The 12,268-nt window shown below is 31.7% G+C and overlaps 1 protein-coding gene and 1 pseudogene across 1 annotated transcript; both read right to left on the reverse strand.

The window, feature by feature from the left end:
• Positions 1 to 932: 932 nt before the first annotated feature.
• Positions 933 to 1,524, reverse strand: LOC120077558 (uncharacterized). Its single transcript, XM_039031490.2, has one exon. The coding sequence runs from the start codon at positions 1,494 to 1,496 to the stop codon at positions 933 to 935; it is 564 nt and encodes a 187-aa protein (XP_038887418.2). The 5' UTR covers positions 1,497 to 1,524.
• A 4,723-nt stretch (positions 1,525 to 6,247) lies between these two features.
• On the reverse strand, positions 6,248 to 11,012 carry LOC150038515 (uncharacterized; annotated as a pseudogene).
• Between the last annotated feature and the right edge of the window lie 1,256 nt (positions 11,013 to 12,268).

The raw sequence follows: 12,268 nt of genomic DNA on the forward strand, positions 1-12,268 counted from the left end.
TGTTTATTAAAATATATTTTCTTATATTATTTAATGAAAATTAAAATTACTAATGTTAAACATAATTAATATAAAAATTATTAAGCATTAGATTATAATTAATATGGCATTCATTTAATATATTAATTGGTTGATTTTAACTATAAATTACTCTATTTTCAAATATTTATAATTAAAATTATTATTGATGCTTAATTAATTTACATTTATCAATATATTGAATGATATTTATTTTTAATTAACTAATCTATTACAATTATATAAGATTGTCATACCTAATTTTAAGGGTGATCATGATAGATCAAAAAAATTGAGCTGGTGTTGCTTTGGAAAAATTCCAAATCGAAACATTCCAAAATAAAATTTTAAAGAATAAAATTGGCGAAACCGATTGACTTTTACTTCTCGATGCCTGCCCCTACTTAATTTCATAAATTCAATACAAATAAAATTTTTGTTTATAAGTTTTCATAACATTTTCCGTGTACAACTAAACACATATATCTCTGATTTCTAAATATTTATTTCCAGACATCCTATTCCTTATAATCAGCTATCCTATTTCCAAACATCATTTATTTTCAGACTTCTGTAAAATCTTAAATCAAATACCCCTAAAGTATACTTAGATTGACAGAACTTATCTTAAATTACGAAGATCGAGTATACAAAGTAGAAGCTAATGTAATATTTTAATATATAATAAATCATTAACCCTTTTTTTTTCAAGAAGTGAGAATTTTGTATATAAAAGCAAGTATATTACAACGACCAAAATTATAATTCAACTTTGTTTCCGATGATTTGGTTTACACATTCTTCAGATTTTGTTTTATTGTTAATTATATGAAAGAAAAAAAAAATGCAATCTCATTTAATGTGAGAATTTATCACCCATACTCTCAAAACCGGCTTATTCCAATAAGCTATCTTCAGAATGCTAAGAGTCCGACAACGGCGACGGCACCACCAGCGACGGCATAGGTGAGTTTCAGACCTGAAGCGCTGCTGTCGTCAGAAGCGGGCGCATCAGCAGGAGAACCAGCGATGGGGACCTCAGCAATAGGGCCATCAGCAACTGGGCCATCTGCGGCGTCGGGGGATGGAGGAGAAGAGAGGTCGGAATCTGGCGAGGCAGCAGTCGGGGTGTCAGCATCGGAGTCAGCAGGAGCGTCAGCGGAAGAGTCAGCGGGGGAGTCAGCAGCCGGAGAAGGTGAAACAGAAGGGGAGGAATTCGGGGAGCCAGTGGGCGATTTGCTGGTCGGAGCCTTGGAGGACGAAGATGGAGCAGAAGCTGCCGGTGACGGGGACGACTCAGATGAGGCCTTTGGAGTGGCCGCAGGAGAAGAAGAAGATGGAGAAGGCGATTTAGAGTCTGATGGGGAAGCTTTTGGCGAGGGAGACGCGGAAGGAGATTTGGTCGGTGCCTCGGCACAAACTGCGGCGACAGCGGCGAGGAATATAAGAGCAAAAATAAAAACAGATTGAGAAGCCATAGTAAAAATTAGAAGGTAAAAAAAATGGCAGAAGGGTTAAATCGGATATGAGAGGGCAGTAATTTTCTCTTACGGGGAGAGAGAAAACACTGCAATGTTAGAGAGGGAGATTGAGGGATGAAGATGAAGAGGGAGATTGAGAGATTATATATAAGGTAAAAAAGAGGAGAGAGAAAATGAATGTAGGGTTTGGAAAGATATAAAATTTAGGGTTTGACGAAGTTTTTGGTGGTTAAGAAGACAAGTCAATTTGGTGGTCGGACTTAATTGGTGTTTTGTAATTTTGAAAGTTGAAAAGAAAAACTAAATTAGGTTTATATTCAATCTATATCTAGATCTATTAAAAAAAACAAGAACAAAATAGATGTGGGTAAGATTTGGTTTCTTTTTGAAGTTCTAACGGTTAAGATAAATGATCGTGATTAAAAAAATGATTTTGAAGTTAAATTAATGGATTGTTTTTAAATATAGTAAAATGAACAAAAATATTTATCTCGATAAATTATTATTATCCATCACTAATAGATCTAATACACATTAATAGATGTCTATCATATTTGAAAATACTTTCAGTCATTTTTTCATTTAAAATAATTTTTCTAAACTATATTGAGAATATAATCTACTTGAAAAATTTTCAATTTAATATATGATCTTTGAAATGGTTTAAAACATCTACCTGAAGGATTTTCTTTTTTATTTGTTGAAAGGAAAAAGTTGGAGATTTGATTTCGAGGATCATTTATGATAGAAATTGGAATATGTACCTATGATAACATCATTCATATAGAAGATGAATATCGTGGTTGCCATTTCATTTTGAATCAAAAGATATTGTATATCATCCAAAAAAATCAATTTTATAGTACGTGTGAGCTATCAATTTAACATAAATATATGGTGTTCTAAATATTATGACAGTGATATATGCATGCCCTTTAAGTTTTAAATATTAAGTATTGTATAAATTTTTATGAAAAATTTATCCAAATGTGTTATTTGAACAATTTCAAAGTTCAAATATGAAAATAAAAATTCCAAAAATCTACGGTGATGATGGAATATGTTTCCAAGTTTAAAAGTAAATTCACGGTAATCAAATTAAATTGAATTTAGCTCCACGATAATTAACTTACCTATCCACCTTGAGATTAGAAGGATGGATACTATAAAAGTATACTCCGTAAAAATTTAATGTATTAATTGTGTTAGGAGATTTAAATTTTAATCCTTATTTGGTTAGTTTTATGCATTTTTGTGGTCGAGTTTGGATTTTGAATGTGTTTTGATAGTTGCGTTTTATGGCGATTTTTTTATTGGTTTTATGGGTGATTTTGTCCGTTCAAAATCTTGTCCGTATTAATTTATTATCAATTTAAAATTTTAATTTTACACTTCGAAATTTTCATATAATCAAAATATTTTGTGAATGATTAAAGAGTAACATCCAGTGTCTCTCACCTATGTGCCATATATAAAAGGATATTTGTAATACATAGTAGAATAAGAGAAAAAATCTAAAAATATATTACATTTTTTAAATATTTAAAAATATGGATGAATTGACTAGTCAATCTTTGAATTTTTTTAATTTTCAATTTCGCCCTCCTTTGTTTTATCTTGTTGTACACCTTTTTTTGGTCTTTTTATTTTCTTTCTTTTAATCGAATTTTGCTTCTTCCCTTCATTTTTTCATTTTTTTCATTTTATTTTCTTTCTCAACTTTTGCTTCACACCTTTTTTTGGTCTTTTTATTTTCTTTCTTTTAATCGAATTTTGCTTCTTCCCTTCATTTTTTCATTTTTTTCATTTTATTTTCTTTCTCAACTTTTGCTTCTTCCCCATTTTTTATTTTATTCTTTCCTTAATTTTTCATTTTCTACATTTTCTTCTTTTTCCCTTTCTTTTTCTTTCCTTTACTTTTTATTTTCTTTCATTTCTTTATTTTTATCCTTTTTTTTTTCTTTTTTATTTTACTTTCTTTTATTTCTTTGGTTTTTGCTTATTCATTTTTTTAAAAATTTTTATTTTCTTTCTTCAGTTCTTGCTATTCCTTCTTTTATTTTTATTTTCTTCTCTTTCTCCGATTGCTTCTTCCCTTATCTTTTTTTATTATTTTATTTTCATTTCTTTCTCCGATTTTTTTGCTTCCTTTTCTTTTTCTTTTTTTTAGTTTTTCTTTCATTTGTCCGATTTTTTGCTTCAATTTTTTCTATTTAATTTTCTTTCCTTTTTTCAATTCATGCTTCTTCTCTTTCTCTTATTTTTTAATTTCTTTCTTTCTTTTATTTGAATTTTTTCTTCTTCCTCGTTTTTTCACAAGAATTATGAGGCTGGGTTCCGTACGCAGAACTTGAAAGTACTCAATTCATAAGTGACTTAACACCAACAAGTCAATCATCAAGTTTTATTATTATAACAAATAATAAATATAAATAGCAAATGAAAGTCTATTAGTGATAACCACTAATATTTTCTATCATTGATAGCTTAATCTTTTATTATATATTCGTAGATAATAGCCACTTATAGAAATCTATCATCGATAGCCAACTTAGTGTATTTAATTAATAAAGTTGAATCTCGAACTAAAATGTAAGTGGAATGCCTAGAAGTTATCACTAATAGCACATTTATCAGTAGTGGAAGCTATCATAAAAAAGAGAAGGGACTTATAAATATTTGGGAAGGACAAGAAATGGGCAAAAAGGTGTTCAGTGGCTATGATTATAGAAGCTACTATTCATAGCATGTTACCAGTGATAGAAGCTAATACGAATAACATGTTATCGATGATAGAAACTACTCGATAGCACGTTATCGGTGATAGAAGCTACCACTGAAAGCACGTTATCGGTGATAGAGAACTATCACTGATAGCATGATATCAGTGAGATTATTGATAGTATCTTATTAGTGATGTTATCAGTGAAAGAAGCTATCACTGATAACCACAAATATGAGTGATGTTAGTGATAACAGTGATAAAACTTAAGTGATATCTATATACCGAGTTTCTTTCAAAGGTGATAACCAGTTATAGAAGTCTATCATTGATAACCTTAAGTGTTAATATTTCAAGGTTGATTCTAATTGATGAAGGTCTATGATAACGACTGATAGCTGCTATCAGTGATAGCCACGATAAAAGATTATTAGTGATAACTACTATAGTAATCAAAGTTGTTGGTCTTCTTTCAAAGTTGATCACGATTTATAATCAATCATTGATAGCCACTGATAGCCTTTAAGTAGTAATATTTCAATGTTGATTCCAATTGATGAAAGTGAATCAATGATAGCTAATAACAATTGATAGAAAATTAAAAGTTAATATTTCAAGATTGTATTAATTTTTCTAAAATTGAAAGCTATCGTTGATAGCAACTATCATCGATAGCAATTGATAAAAGCTATCAGCGATAGTAGTTGATAACAACTATCAGTGGTCATCACTGATAGCTGCTATCAGTGATCATTACTAATAGATGCTATTAGTGGTTATCACTGATAGCTTTTAATTTGAGAAAAGGGAACAAAATGGTGGCTAGGTATGGGTTTTTTAGTCTTTTACCATTTTTTGATCTATATATGAAATTATTTTATCCTTGTACTACATATTATATTATTTTGGGCTTGAATTTTATTTATACAACTAGCCCTATATAAAAGAACAAAGCATCCCAATATATGTGTTTTGTGGGCATGTTCTTTAGACCATGAAAAAAATATACATCTCCTAGTAGACAATGTCAACTGACATAGCAAAGTGTCCCGATATTTTATTTTGGGTATACACAAATACTATCATTTGATAGTGTCCTAAAGAGATGAATTAATCTTTGAAATGTCCTAATTAACAATTTAGATCGTCCCAATGAATAGGTTCTTACCAATGGTATGTCTAAATGAATAACAATAATACGAGTCAAAGTGACGTCTCAACATCATGAGTTAGTTCATATTCAAGATCTACTGATGTGTAGTCAAATCGAACATAGTTTAATTGACATACGAGTGTACTAGAAATTAAACCATTAAACCTGTGATTCGAATCCTCCTATATCTACTTGTACTAAAAAAGATTAATTGATGTCCACTCCAAGTATCAAGAAGTCATATTTTCTATATTATATCTTTACCTGTCAATTTTATGAATACATTCAAATTATCGGTTCTAGTCAACTTTTGTATTTTAATTAAAAAAAAAATTAATAAATTTTTAAAATAAATTCAAAAAACGCTTTTTATTAAATTTGTTTAGAGGCTATAACATAAATATTTTTTTTTTCAATTGATATAGTAATTATGTGGTAATTACACAATATAACTATCATCCTTCAAAATATATTTTATTTAATAATTAAAATAATAGTAAGAATAGATGGAGAATAATTTCTTCTTCTTCTTTGAGTGGTGAAACATTTCTTTACGATCAAAATTTCATCATCTTCCCGAGCGAAGAAAATCCATTGCCCATATTTTCAAACATTTGAAGCATTCTGCTACCGATTCCAACTGTTTTGTAGAATTCGTCGTAACTGAAAAGCAAGATTATGGAAGACAAATTTCAACATCGAACAAATCAAAAGAGTAATTCATCGAGATTATGATCCAGCAACAAAATTGCAAATCTCAAATTCAAGAGGAAAGAAAGTAAACCGATCACAGTTTATTTTCTAGGGTTTAAAAACATCCAATCACAACATAGAACAAAAATAGACAAGAATGGAAGAAATGTGCATACAATTTTAAGGCACAAAATTGGGATCGAGCGTAGACAATGGAACAGTGACAAGGCTTTTAATTTGATCCAAGTGTTTGTTACCTCAACGAAGAAGGTACCCAATGTGGATGAAATTTTTATGATCGATTTAATTGGTGTTTCAACAAAACTCAGCGTCGACAATCGATTTGATTTTTCGTCGATCTTCAGCGGATTTGGAACGAGCTGTTCAGAGAAATACTCTGTATAGACTGAGCACTTGCTTTTGCAACCATGAAAGATTCGCTATTGTAACTTCCTCTCCAGTACTGCTCCAAATCTACCATTACCTTCTCAATTCCCTGTCTGAAATTATTGGATTTGAAATCATTGGGTGAAATCTGGGAAGATTTCATATTAGAATGGCAAAGGTGAAGATCAAGAGAAAAGAAAATTAGAAAGGATGTGGAGAATCAGCTAGAGTTTATTTTATTTATTTTTGCTTTTTAAATAGTTGTGATAGACATTGTTATTAATGTCTATCACAGATAGACGCTGATAGAAGTCTATCAGAATCTATCAGTGATAGAAACCGATACAAGTCTATCATCGATAGACATTGATAGAAGTCTATCACTGTCTATCAATGTCTATCAATGATAAAAGTTGATAGAAATCTATAATTGATAAAGGTTGATAGAAGTCTATCACTCATAGACACTAATAGAAGTCTATTAGTGTCTATCGGTGATAGGAACTGATCAAAGTCTATCATTGATACTATAGTGTTAGAAACTAATACGAATCTATCACTGATAGACGTTGATAGAAGTCGAATCTCAACGAACTGGAACAACACCATTTCCTGAAGTGTGTTGTGAATCTTAATAATCATGGTCTGTTGGTGTTGACAATTAACAAGTGGAAAAAATTAGGATCTTAAGCACTCTAATTCCATTAATTTTAAAATCAAAGCATGCTTGTTCATAACAAAGTAGTAGGGTTTCTGAAAAATACTTTTGAAGAACTCTTCAATTTCTTCAATTCTAGTTTGAATCTCCTCTCCAACACCTTGAAGACCACCACTTGATCTTCCTTATTATCCTCTCGGACCTTAGATTGGATACTGGGATCCAAAATGAGCTTTAAATTTATGGAATGTTTTTGGAGAACCACAACCTTAATGTAAAAAAAAAAAAAAAGGTAGAGAACTGTTCTCTCTTCTAATTCAGAATTCCATGCTTGAATTCTCATCTGAATGTTTTTTTTATTTTGATAAACTCAGCATGCCATTACTTTACATCAAGGCTTGACACTAAATCAGTCATGTGTGAGTGGAATTGTGAGTGTTAATTGAGTGGAGAAAGTACGAAAAATCCACTCAACATAACCTAAATTCATTTTTTAATTGAATTTTCAATAATTCAATTTCTTGAATTTTCTAAATTCAAATTTAAAATGAATTTTTAATTCTAGACAATATTAATTATAAAATCAATATTAAATATTAATCTTATAATTAATTTTACATAAAATTAATCATAGATAATTAATTAAACATTTTCATTAATTAATTCAATATCAAATATTAAATAATACCAATTCCGAACTTGAATTTCGTTTACATGTATAACATTTAAATCATATTTAAATATCTTTCAATTCTCTAATTTCGTTTAATTAGATAATTAAACGTTTAATTACATCACATATAATTAATAATTTCCTCAAAGCGATTTTGAACGTTTTAAATTCTCTCATCACGCTATTCTAAGATTTAATCCGTTTACGAGCTAGTATGAGGGATCTAATGGACCTACAGATTATGGACTCCAACGATTCAAGATTAATTGACTAAACTCTTTTAATCGAATTAACCAACATTCATTATTACCGGGTTACTCCACTAAAGCTCAGTAACTGCACTTTTCTCACTGTAGATATATTTCTATCTACTTGATTTAACCATAATCAGTAAGTCGATCCTTCACAGGTTGTTTGTATTAACAGTTGGGTCAAAATTATCATTTTATCCCTATAATACATATCGCTCCTTAAGTTTCCACTAATCCACTAATGAGTAACTGGTTTATGGTCCTACCAATAAACCGAGTCCCTCTTAGTCATAGAGAGGGCGGAGCCCCTTTGTTTGAGACTAGAGCTAGTATTTAAGAGAAAAACCTATATGCTAACCCTAAAACGGGTAGGATTGAATTCCATCTTGCAGGACTATGTCCCTAGCTATCTACTCAATCTTACCCTTAATGGGAGGCTTATTGAGCAGCGTTGAGCCACTCTCACCTATGCAGATTAAAGTATAATCTCGAGTAAACATGAGTGTATAGTTAGCTTGGGATTGAAATCGAGTTACCTTAGATCATTATATTGAAGTAGTCAGTTTTAAAATAAACGATCGTTATAAAGAAAAGTGACTATTTCGTGGTTCGGTCTTATGCAAACATCTTTTGCATAGGATGCCCCCACTCATATTTCTCTACATGAACAATTTTGGGATCATATCATTTGTATCAAATACAAAGCAGGCCACATCCATAGTTGATGGAACATAAAAGAACGCATGCACAACGGAAGCGATGAAATCGAGAACATTCTAATTGCAATAAAAACAAGAATAAGCATGCAAAAGGGATAAAAAAATACAACCTTTGAAGACTCCACCGCATTCTTCCTCTCCCGAGCTCGATCAACACCACCAACGGTAAATCTCGCTATTTTTCGATTGAAGAACACGGTTGTGGGATCGTTTTATTAGTGAAAATAAGGGAATTTCACTATAGAAAGAAGGAGAGTAAAGAAAATTTGTGGTGGAAGAAAAAAGTCAAAAGTAAAGGAAGCACTAGTCTTGCAAATTTAAAAAATGAAGCCTTTTATAGAGAAAACACATGCAAAATCACATTTTGCATGTCTTCCACCTCAAACTCTACTAACTATTTTTGAGGTGTCAAGCTTGGGAAAAGCCAATTCAAAGTCCACTTAGTTAATGGGAAAATCCAACAATTGGATTTTTCCACTAACTATTTTTTTTAATTAAAAAAATGAAATATAATTTTTAAATTATGGAAATTATTTAATCAAAACAATTTCAATTAAATAAAATAAACAAATTTAATATCACATATTAAATTATCTTTGACACCTAGCTTTGATTAATCATATTAATCAAGTTTTAGTAAACACTTTCATACTAATGATCAAATATACTCTAAAAAAATTAATTAATTAATAAATTATTTAATTTTAAATTATATCTCATATAAAATATAATTTTCCCTAAAATCCGAATTTGAACATTTCAAATTCTTACTTCACCTAGGTCTTCAATTTTGTCCGTATTGAGCTAGCAAGGAGACCCGATGGACCTACACATCATCGGCTCAAACGATCCAAGACTAACTGGTCAAACTCTTTAACCTAGTTAATCAACATTCGTTAATTAACAGGACTTTCCACTATAGCTTCTAGTTGCATTCCCCTCACTATAGATATATTATGTGTCCATTTGATATAACTATCATTGATAAGTTGATCCTTCACATGTTGTTCGTAACCTCAGCTAGGTCAAATATCGAAATACCTCTGAGTTACATATTTTCTCCTTAAGCACCATTAGCCCTCTAATGAACAATTGATTTAGGATCATAATCACTAAATCCATTCCTTCTCAGGCCAACGAGAGGATGGGGCTCCTTGTTCAAGACCTAGGATCAGCCCTTAAGGGAACAACTTTTCTACTATCCCTAAAATGGGTAGGAGTGAATTTCATCTGGCAAATTTTATGTCCCCAGCCATCTACCCGGTCTTATCCCTGAAATGGGAAGCATATTGAGTAGCGACGCTGGGCTTACCCTCACCTATGCAGATCAAGGGACAATCGCAAATAAACAGGAGTTCATAAGATAGCTTAGGATTCTTATCAAGTTATCTAGGTCATCAAGAAGTAAAATTAATCAATGTTAATAGTAAACGGTGTTAATACATAACAATGATTATTTCATGGTCTGTCTTACACAATCTCATCGTGTAGAACACCCTTGCTCACGTGTCTTTACATGAACAAACCGATCACATCGTTTATGACACTTTACAACATTTGTAACAATCATAAAGTGAGCCGTATTCAATAGTATCTCCAGAAATAGGTACCCAACTTAATTTAAGTACTATAGACGGTTTAGGCTATTTTACTCGAACTTGATCAAGTTTATGTCTCCACATAAAGTCCAATTATCCATGACAATAGCCAAGGGTTCGTAGTTTATTGGATTTAGAGTTATTACAAAATGAACAACACTTGTCTGAATAAACTTGATATATGTTTACTGTTTACAAAACTACGAGTTTTAGGACATACAACCCAACAAACTCCCACTTGGACTAAAACTCCTAGTGGGTTACAACAAAGTTGAGTGCTGTGAGAGAAAACTAAATACAATAAATAGGTCATCTCATACCCACAATTTCTCCCAATTGCCCTATTTATTCTACCCGTAGTCCTAAACTCTTCAGGTGCCCTAAAAAATCTTAGCCGGGAGGGTCTTAGTAAACGGATCAGCAATATTGTCCTCAGATGCTATTTGTATCACAATAACGTCTCCTTTTAGCACGATCTCTCTGATGAGATGATATTTGCACTCAATATGTTTTTCGCGCTTATGGCTTCTAGGTTCTTTGGAGTTCGCTATTGTCCCACTGTTATCGTAATACAAAGTGATTGGCAGTCGCATGTCTAGAACAACTTCCAGATCATTTAGGAACTTCCTAAGCCATATTGCTTCCTTGGCTGCTTCCATTGTGTAGTCTGCAATGCAAATCTACTTAATACTTCTCCATAATATTGCTCCTTCATTTAGAGTGAACATCGGTCCCGAAGTAGATCTCCTAGAGTCTATATCGGTCTGAAAATCAGAGTCAGTATATCCCGTAAGGATCAAATCCTTATTTCCATATAAAGCACGTAGTTCCTCGTTCTCTGATACTTGAGGATATTCTTAACAATAGTTCAATGTTCATAACCAAGATTGGACTGATACCTATTGACAATCCCTACTGCAATGCATATGTCTGGACGAGTTCATAGCACTACATACATCAGACTTCCAACTGTTGATGCATAGGGAATCGATCTCATATCCTCAACTTCTTGAGGTATCTTAGGATATTGTTCCTTTGACAAGTGTATTGCAGTCCTACAAGATAAAAGACCTATTTTGGAATCCTGCATCTTAAACCTAGACAACACCTTATCTATATAAGATGTTTGAGACATGGCTAGCGTTATGTTCTTTCGATTTTGAACTATTTGAATCCCAAGAATATATTGCGTCTCTCCTAGATCTTTCATCTAAAACTGGGTTGCTAGCCAATTTTTAATTTCAGTTAGGTATCCTACATTATTCCCAATAAGTAGGATATCATCTACATACAAAACTAGAAATGCTACAGTGGAGTTGATGATCTTTTTGTATACACACGGTTCATCAATAGTCTGTTCAAAGCCATAAGATTTGACTGTCGTATTAAATCTTATATTGCAGGTTGGATGCCTGTTTCAATCCATAAATAGATCTTTTCAATTTGCAAACGTTTTACTCCTAACCCTGTTCAATGAACCTTTCTGGTTGGACCATATAAATACTCTCTTCAATATCTCCATTTAGAAAGGCAATCTTGACATCTATTTGCCAAATTTCATAGTTATAAAAAGTGGTAATTGATTTGATCATAGCAATAGGTGAGAAGGTTTATTCATAGTCCACCCTCTCAACCTGGGTATAACCCTTTGCTACTGATCGGGCTTTATAGGTATGTACCTTCCCCATAGGGTCTCTTTTACACTGGTAGATCCACTTATAATTGATAGGTCTTACCTCATCAAGTTTATCTATAAGTTTTCAGACTGAATTAAAGTACATAGACTCTATTTCAAGGTCCATGGCTTTGATCCACTAATCTCGATCAACATCATCCATTTCCTGTTTATATGTTAATGGATCCTCTAAGCCATCATCAGGTATGTTAACTTTGGTTTCAATCAAACCCATATAGC

This window comes from Benincasa hispida, chromosome 1, assembly GCF_027475165.1.
Source record: "Benincasa hispida cultivar pf3 chromosome 1, pf3_genome.v1.1, whole genome shotgun sequence".
In the NCBI taxonomy this organism is placed as follows: domain Eukaryota; kingdom Viridiplantae; phylum Streptophyta; class Magnoliopsida; order Cucurbitales; family Cucurbitaceae; genus Benincasa; species Benincasa hispida.

Excerpts from the sequence above, each read along its gene's own strand:
- LOC120077558 (XM_039031490.2), bottom strand. The coding sequence starts at position 1,496 with ATGGCTTCTCAATCTGTTTTTATTTTTGCTCTTATATTCCTCGCCGCT.